This window comes from Miscanthus floridulus, chromosome 12 (assembly GCF_019320115.1).
Source record: "Miscanthus floridulus cultivar M001 chromosome 12, ASM1932011v1, whole genome shotgun sequence".
Taxonomy (NCBI): domain Eukaryota; kingdom Viridiplantae; phylum Streptophyta; class Magnoliopsida; order Poales; family Poaceae; genus Miscanthus; species Miscanthus floridulus.
In genome coordinates, this window is record NC_089591.1 from 19,824,743 (window position 1) to 19,834,279 (window position 9,537).

At 43.0% G+C, this 9,537-nt stretch overlaps 1 protein-coding gene across 1 annotated transcript; it reads right to left on the reverse strand.

The window, feature by feature from the left end:
- Positions 1 to 321: 321 nt before the first annotated feature.
- LOC136498611 (ER membrane protein complex subunit 8/9 homolog) lies at positions 322 to 7,749 on the reverse strand. The gene is made up of 4 exons (XM_066494501.1): positions 7,344 to 7,749; positions 7,193 to 7,252; positions 1,483 to 1,649; positions 322 to 543 (listed from the first exon to the last, which is right to left on the reverse strand). Exons 1-4 carry the CDS (start codon positions 7,716 to 7,718, stop codon positions 513 to 515), a joined length of 633 nt encoding a protein of 210 aa, XP_066350598.1. The 5' UTR covers positions 7,719 to 7,749; the 3' UTR covers positions 322 to 512.
- Between the last annotated feature and the right edge of the window lie 1,788 nt (positions 7,750 to 9,537).

Below are 9,537 nucleotides of genomic sequence, written 5' to 3' on the forward strand. Positions count from 1 at the left end.
ACGGAGCACCGGCCCTACATCCTGCCAGATTAAGTAAGGTGCTCTGAACTTAATATTCCATCTATTTACAACATTTTCACTTAAACTTATGGTCCTATTCATTTCACTAAAATTTAGCTTATGCTAGTAATTATGTTGATTTATTGTAAGAGAGACATTTTTCGTTCGCTAAAAAATACTATTTTTTAGTGCTAAAGAACAGGACGCATATACAAACTTTCCTTCTATAAAAAGGAGTCATGTATGAACAAAGATTATGATGTCTTGAAACAATCTCGAGGTCTTCATAATTAATATGCCGCAGGGATGAACCAACTAAAATATCATCTCAACGTCAATTTTAGCATTTTGAACTGTAATTGTTACAAAATCACTTGTTTACATTAAAATGCAATCCATGCTTATAACTCATTGCGACTGAGCAAAGTCCATAGCACAGCAGGACGAGCTTCACCACCTCATTTCTAGCGAAGTTCCAATAAAGTATATATAGAGAGATAAATCATGAAAAGTCAGTCAAGGAGGCCTGGGTTCAACCAATCCCTGCAAAACATAGATTTAATGTAGGAAACGTCAGCAAAATTTCACACGCACAAAAAAGAAACTGTGTGAAAGTCAGGTATGTTATGGTTCACTTATCTACGTGTCAATGTCCCGTTTTTGTATTTTGCATGTGACAACACTACTGAAGTAATGGTGCTATAATGCTTGTCTCATTCTCCCACTAATGTTCTCCAAGTTTCTTATGGTAACCTCACTCTTTGATGCCAATTTGCATCGCGCATATGCAAAGGTTGGGCTCATGTATTGCACAGCAAAAGTGCAAATGATGGTTAAAAGCGATTGAAATGCAATCTGTAGTCTCATGCCCATGATACGACTTCTCAGCCTTTACTGTTCGACCACAAATGCTGGTATGCCAACTGATCATGTTAGGTTCGTTGTGGTTTGAACCTGTCCACCCGGATTCAAGTCCTCGATTTGACACGAGTGTTCGCATTTTCCTGGATTTATTCTAGGATTTAACGGCGCTATGCTTTCAGTGGTAGACGACGTCCCAATCAACAGCGAAGAGCCAGTGGTGACTTCGTGAATTTCAAGATTTGCCGGCACAGTCCTTTGGAGGTGCTCGTAGGGGTAGGGTTTGTGTACGTGTGTTCATAGGAGTGAGTGTGCGTGCGTTGTGGGCGTCTACGTTGTACTGTGTAATTCTAAAAAAAATGCTGGTAAACGATATGTGGACAATACATCCCCTCCAGTTGCTAGAAATGACTATAATCTGCTTGGCCAAAAGTGATGGTCATCAAATGGTTCAAAACCATTACGCATGACAGCAAATGGAAATTTATTCAGTTTTAAATTTAATACTCCCCCCACGCAACCAAAAAAAACAGATTCTCCTAGGTGTTATCAATATTTTTCTCTCTTTTTCATTTTTTTGGGCATGATCTCCAAGTGCTTGTAAGGAAATATTTTACTTACTTGCTAATATCATCAAGGTGGTCGTCGAAATCAACAATTTTCTCCCATTTCTTTGTTGTAACATGATCACCTAGGACAACATTGGTAGAAGGTTCTTTTAGAACCAGCTGACTGCTTCCATCTGATCCAGCCTGACGCCAACTTTTTGATGAATCCCTGGTGTATAACTGCATATGCCATTAACTATGGATCATGAACCATGCAAGATCAAAAACAAGCTAACTATATTATCTCTACAAGAATCTTCGATCAATGTGAACCAGCTTTATAAGTAACTAATTCAATGTGAACCAGCTTTATAAGTAACTAAGTATTGACCTCTCTAGCTATTTTCATAAGTAATTTAGGGCCTAGTCATGAGGCTGATCATGTAAGAATAATACTCGACGATATGAAGCCAAGGATATTCTATCATGTTAAGGCTTGAACCACCATTTTTAGTACCCAGAAATCATGCATTATCAAGGTAAAGTACACACATTTATACAGAACATACATAGTGTCATCCACCAAATATGCAAAACTTAAAACAAAGAAGAAAAAAATGGTCTTGCTATTTTCACATGGAAATGCTACAAACAAGAATTGATAACTACACTGAACTTTGAAATACTTTGCTGCTAACTCAGGCATATCAGAATAAACACTTTGTTCAAATACAGCTCAAAATCAAAGCTTGCAAATTAGAATGACCATATAAAGCTGAATCCAGGATAATTCTTGATCTTATAGTGCATATATATTGCTCAAGAATTGCATCTTAAGTCATGTCATACAACAATTAAGTGACACTGAAAATGTTAGGATATACAAATGAAAATTATTTAATTTATCTTCTAGAAGTTTCTTGAAGGGCGGGCCTGGTCCAAGCGGTAGAGTCTTACCGCCTGTGACCGGAAGGTCCCATGTTCGAGTCGCGGTCTCCTCGCATTGCACAGGCGAGGGTAAGACTTGCCACTAACACCCTTCCCCAGACGCCGCACAGAGCGGGAACTCTCTGCACTGGTACGCCCTTTTTATCTTCTAGAAGTTTCTTGCCTTTCAAAACCTGATTCTAACTTCATCCAATATTACATGGGTATGTAAGATCTCATAGCACAATAGCCAAAACATATTCTCTTTAACTGTTGCTTCTGCACTAGACAAGATAGCACTTTTCATTTTATTAAAGAGGATAAATTGCATCTTGGAAGTTAATTGTGTAAATATTTCGATTCTGTCTAGTTCCTAGTAAGTTATGGCGATGTACAACCATTCTTTGCCCTCAATTTTCTTCTATGTTGCTTGTTGACATGCTAGCAGTGGGGTGACATGGTGAAAATGAAACAAGTGGCCACTGTGTGGTGAATTCATTGCGAAATGGAACAAACGATGGACTGGTGGTCAGGTGAAATTCCATATCACTGTTATAAATAGCTACCACAGAACACCATGATATACACGCCATAGATCATCGCAATATTCCAAAAGGCCAGCAAAAAAAGTCCTCTGCATATACAGTCTACAATTTTACATGACTCACCAAAATGCCTGTTGAGGCTGACTAGATGGCATGTAAACACTACAAGGCAGTCAGACGTTTAGGCATAAACAGCCAGTTAGTTTGATTAAATGGCCTTTTAGCACAACTAATGAGCCATGTAGCTCACTTTTCGGTTAAACGATAGGTGACCAACTTTTAGTTTTTACAGTTCAGTGAGCATTTGTTACAGCCATCTGTTCAATGTCATGTTGTTTAAGTATAAATGTTCTCTGAAAACAATAGTCCTTTGTTTTAATATGAACAAGAACATTTATATCTTATTTCAAAATGATGATCTTTTCAAACTTGCATAAATTAAGCTTACTATAAGCAAGTCTCCACGGAAGGTTTCCAAACTTTTTGGACCCTCCTGAGTCCTGAGTCTGAACCACACAACCTTGATGTGATACCAGTTCAAAGGAAAAATGTTCAACTATCGCATAATGAACCTGTCGGTAACAACAAAATTAGGGCTTGTCTACTTTGCAACCTGATACCCTTGAAATTCTTGTGCATCATAGACAAAGGACCAGTAAGGCAGTAAAAACCCTGCTAACTAGACTAAAAAATTGCTAATCCCTTGTATCAATACAATATCATGGTTTTGCTACAACAATTCTGCAACCAACTCTAATACAGTTTCAGTTAAACAACAACAACAACAAAGCCTTAAGTCCCAAACAAGTTGGGGTAGGCTAGAGTTGAAACCCAGCAGAAGCAATCAAGGTTCAGGCACGTGAATAGCTGTCTTCCAAGCACTCCTGTTTAAGGCTAAGTCTTTGGGTATATTCCATCCTTTCAAGTCTCCTTTTATTGCCTCTACCCAAGTCAACTTTGATCTTCCTCTGCCTCTCTTCACGTTACTATCCTGACTTAGGATTTCACTACGCACCGGTGCCTTTGGAGGTCTCCGTTGCACATGTCCAAACCATCTCAACCGGTGTTGGACAAGCTTTTCTTCAATTGGTGCTACCCCTAATCTATCACGTATATCATCATTCCGAACTCGATCCCTTCTTGTATGACCGCAAATCCAACGCAACATACGCATTTCCACGACACTTAACTGTTGAACATGTCATCTTTTCGTAGGCCAACATTCTGCACCATACAACATAGCAGGTCTAATCGCCGTCCTATAAAACTTGCCTTTTAGCTTCTGTGGTACCCTTTTGTCACATAGGACATCAGATGCTTGTCGCCACTTCATCACCCTGCTTTGATTCTATGGCTAACATCTTCATCAATATCCCCATCTCTCTGTAGCATTGATCCTAAATATCGAAAGGTATCCTTCCTAGGCACTACTTGACCTTCTAAACTAATATCTTCCTCCTCCCGAGTAGTAGTGCCGAAGTCACATCTCATATACTCAGTTTTAGTTCTACTGAGTCTAAAACCTTTGGACTCCAAAGTCTCCCGCCATAACTCCAGTTTCTGATTCACTCCTATCCGGCTTTCATCAACTCGTACTACATCATCCGCGAAAAGCATACACCAAGAGATGTCCCTTGTGACCTCATCCATCACTAAGGCAAACAAATAAGGGCTCAAAGCTGACTCTTGATGTAGTCCTATCCTAATTGGAAAGTCATCCGTGTCTCCATCACTTATTCGAACTCTAGTCACAACATTGTTGTACATGTCCTTAATGAGCCCGACGTAGTTCGTTGGGACTTTATGTTTGTCCAAAGCCCACCACATAACATTCCTTGGTATTTTATCATAAGCCTTCTCTAAGTCAATAAAAACCATGTGTAGGTCCTTCTTCTTCTCCCTATACCGCTCCATAACTTGTCTTATTAAGAAAATAGCCTCCATGGTTGACCTTCCGGGCATGAAACCAAATTGGTTGATAGAGACCCGCATTATTGCTCTCAAGCGATGCTTGATAACTCTCTCCCATAGCTTCATAGTATGGCTCATCAACTTAATTCCTCGGTAATTAGTACAACTTTGAATATCCCATTTATTCTTGTAGATCGGTACCAATATACTTCTCCTCCACTCGTCAGGAATCTTGTTCGATCGAAAAATATGGTTGAACAGCTTGGTTAGCCATACTATAGCTATGTCCCCGAGGCATCTCCACACCTCGATTGGGATACCATCCGGTCCCATCGCCTTACCTCCTTTCATCATTTTCAACGCCTCTCTAACCTCAGATTCTTGGATTCTCCGCATAAAGCGCCTATTGGTGTCATCAAAAGAGTCATCCAACTGAAAGCTTGTGTCCATATTCTCACCATTGAACAATTTGTCAAAATACTCTTGCCATCGATGTCGGATCTCATCCTCCTTCACCAATAGATGCTCCCTTTCATCCTTAATGCACTTAACTTGGTTGAAGTCTCTTGTCTTTCTCTCATGAACCCTAGCTATCCTATAAATGTCCTTCTCTCCTTCCTTCATACTCAAATGTTGGTAAAGATCCTCGTACGCTTTACCCTTTGCCACACTTACAGCTCGCTTTACAATCTTCTTTGCCACCTTATACTTCTCTATGTTGTCCACACTCCTGTCATGGTACAAGCGTCTATAGTATTCTTTCTTCTCCTTAATAGCCCTTTGGATTTTCTTGTTCCACCACCAAGTATCTTTAGCCTCGCCTCCACTTCCTTTGGTTACTCCACACACCTCTGAGGCCACCTTTCGAATGTTGGTTGCCATCTTCTCCCACATGTTGTTTATGTCCTCTTCTTCCTTCCAAGAGCTCTCTTTGATAACCCTTTCCTTGAATACCTCTGACGTCTCTCCTTTCAGTTTCCACCACTTTGTTCTTTCAATCTTAGCTTGTTTATCCCTACGGGCACGCACCTAAAAACGAAAGTCTGCCACCAAAAGCTTATGTTGAGAAACAACACACTCCTCTGGTATCACCTTGCAATCCAAGCATGCTCGTTTGTCCTTTCTTCTCGCGAGGACAAAGTCAATCTGGCTAAAGTGTTGTCCGCTACTGAAGGTCACTAGATGAGATTCTCTCTTTCTAAAGAAAGTGTTGGCTATCATCAGGTCAAAAGCTACCGCGAAGTCCAGAACTTCCTCCCCCTCCTGATTCCTACTACCATACCCAAAACCTCTATGAACTGCCTCGAAACCTGCGCTTGTAGTACCTACATGCCCGTTAAGATCTCCTCCTATAAAAAGCTTCTCACTACTAGGTATAGCTCTAACCAGGCCATCTAAGTCTTCCCAGAACTGTCTCTTAGCACTCTCGTCGAGGCCTACTTGGGGGGCATACACACTAATTACGTTCAAGACCATATCACCAACGACAAGCTTGACTAAGATAATCCTATCTCCTTGCCTTCTCACTCTCACCACACTATTCTTGAGGCTCTTATCAATCAAAACTCCTACTCCATTTCTATTCGCGACTATCCCTGTGTACCAAAGCTTGAAAACCTGTATTGTCCACCTCCTTCGCTTTCTGACCCTTCCATTTAGTCTTTTGAACGCATAATATATTTACACGCCTCCTACTCGCGGTATCAACTAATTCTCTTAATTTACCTATAAGTGACCCTATATTCCAACTACCTAAATGGGTCCTAGTTGGTTCGACTAGCTTTCTTACCCTTCGCACCCATCGACTCAAATGCGAAGACCCTTGCTCATTTTTCACTACACCCGGGCGCCGATGTAGCGCGCCACTAAGGAAGCGACGACCCGATCCTTGATCACTTGACACCATGCCCAGATCACGACACGGCGCGTCATAGGGGTGACGACCTGGCCCTTGCCCATTTAACACCATACCCGGGTTCCGATATAGCGCGTCGCTAAGAGGGTTACGCCCCAACGATTTTCTTTCGGGTTTCATCTCCATTAAAGTGGCTAAATTTTTACATTGGCTCGCCACGCCTAACACAACCCTCCTCCTTCAAATCAACTCTAGTCTATGCAAGTCTCTATTTTTGCAGGGCTTGCCAAGTTTTAACAACAGCCATGAAGTTGGTTTCGATGGAAAATGGGACATGCCTGTGGTCCATCCGTCTAAAATAAAAGAGATAACAAATTATAGTTTGGCTACCCCTTGCAAACGCTAGTGCACCATAATTTCTAACATCTCAACAAACATAGAACACTAATACCAGGGTACTGTCTTAGCACTGTTTTTTTTTAATCTCCTGGTGCCAATTAGAAAGTCTTGAAGGCATATTTTTTTAGAAAGATTTGGACACGTACCTGAACCACCGGATCGCGGGACTTCCCCTTGACGGCCTTCTCCAGCTTCTTGTTATCGACCTAATCAATCAATAAAAGAAAGATGAGATCTGCATCCCACTCCTAAGCCACGCAGATCGGAGATCAAAAGAACGAGAGAAACGTAGCTCACCGGCAACACGGCGGAGCGGGGGAAGTATCGGAACATGTGGTCCCCGACGCGCTTGGCGACTGGCGGGAGTTCGGTGTCGTCGCAGCGCGGGTTGGCATGGTAGTATCCGACGACAGCGAGGCCTTCGCCCTGGGTTGCGAAGTGGTCCTCGACGAGGGTGAGCGCGAGCTCGAGCGTGGGGAGCAGCGGCAGGTGGTGCGGGTGGTGAGACAGTGGCACGGCGTCGATGACCGAGATGACGGCCGGTGAGGACGAAGGCTCGACGAGGCGGCCGACGAGGAGGCCGTTGACGGCAGTCGCCAGGTGCTTCAGTGCGTGTAGCGCCAGCTTGACGTACGCCGCCTGCGCCACCTCGTACCGGCACTCCGCGCCCATCCACGCCGCCGCTGATTTCGTTCGGAGGATGATTTTTGGTGGGGATCCGGATGCTGATTTTGTTTGGTTGCAGGGGCGTGAGATCTCCGCCCTGTTCGCTTGGCACCACATTTGAGGCAGAAGCCGGATTTTTTTTAATTTTTAATTTTTATTTTTTGATTTGAAACGGAGACGCCAGATTGATTATTACCAATCCCATGGAATGTCTGTATGTATAGAATATTAAATATAGTAAAAAAATAATTAATTACATAATTTGCGACTAATTTACGAGTCAAATCTTTTAAGTTTAATTACTCCATGATTTGACACATGTGCTAATAATAGATTAATTAAGCTAAATAAATTCGTCTCGTTGATTGCTGATGGATTCTATAATTTGTTTTTTTATCAATATCGTGACACTTTATGTGACACATGATATGATAACCAAAATTTTACACCTAAATTTAAAATAGGCCTTATTCACGTAGAGGCTTAGATGATTTGTCCGCAGCCGCCCGATTGGATATTGCACGATCAGGATAATTAGTTGCACCTCAGGTTGTTCGAGGAAGTGCTGATGTTTGTACAAAATAGTACTGTACTACTTACTAGATAGAGGATTTATACTTAAACTATTTATGGCTCACATCTCCATGTCCAAAATTTAGCAGCCAAATTCCATATTTAGCCATTATATAAAATAGAAAAGTTCTAAAAAAAATATAAAGTATACAGCAGCCTAGCTATTTTTAGTCTTCTATATTGAAATCTTGCAATGTCATGTACCTGCCCTACGAATCTGAATCGACTAGATCTCACATGCACGGGGCAGACGCTGACGTTGCGAGCAATTTCGGTGGATGGCGAGCGAAGCTAGCTTGCTTTCTTTGGCCACCAAAATCTGAGGAATAGTCCGCGTACTATTTTAGAAAACAAGATAACAAAGCTGTTGGAGCTTAATTTTTACAGTAAAAATTTCTAAAATAGCCTACACAATAAGGATAGCACGATTTAGCCCTACTCTAAAATAAAACACCCTCCAAAAAAAGTAGAGTAATCCAACAGCTTTTCTAAATTTCCCGTTCTCTATTTTTGCAGCTGCCATGTCATCCTTTCTTCTCCGCCTGTGCACACCAAGAACAGAGGAGAAAATGGCAATTTTGCCATCATCAAACTTGGCTTTCGCTCGTTTGCCATCTCGCAAAAGGGATTCGCTACCATGCCATTATCAAACTGGATACACATGCTCAAATGCCCTTTGGCTGATTTCTTCAAAAATTTAATCATTTTTAATTCCCATCAAATTTGCATTCCCGTTATATCCCTACTGAAACCGATCCCTTATCCCTTTCGTCCATCTCTTCCTGGCATCGGTCACGCACGGGACCGAAGGTCGCTCGTTTGTCGCCGCCGCTGGCAGCCGACGCCAGCCCAACTCCGTGGCCGCCTGAAGCCGGCTAGCTGCCCCGGCACCCCAAGCGATGCCAGCACACCTCCACGGCCGCCCACAGCTTGCCAGCCGCGCGACCGCTGCTCTGCGACAGCCCAGAGACGTCTTCCCTTCGGCTGCTGCTCTGCGACGACGAGTCGACGTCCACGGCGCCGGCGACCTGTGACTTCCGGTAGGGATGGGGGATGACTAGGCGGCATTGATGCGACCAAATTCACCATTTCCGGTCTGATGAGCTGGCTCCGGCGGCAGCTCCCTAGGGCTTGCAGGAACGAGAGCGTGCGGGGAGGCGGGCTGCTGCGGCCGCGGTGGGCTGGCGTATTGCCGATCGCGGCGGTGGGCGAGCGTTGGGGTGGGCGCGGCGGCCGCCTGGAGTTGTGCTGG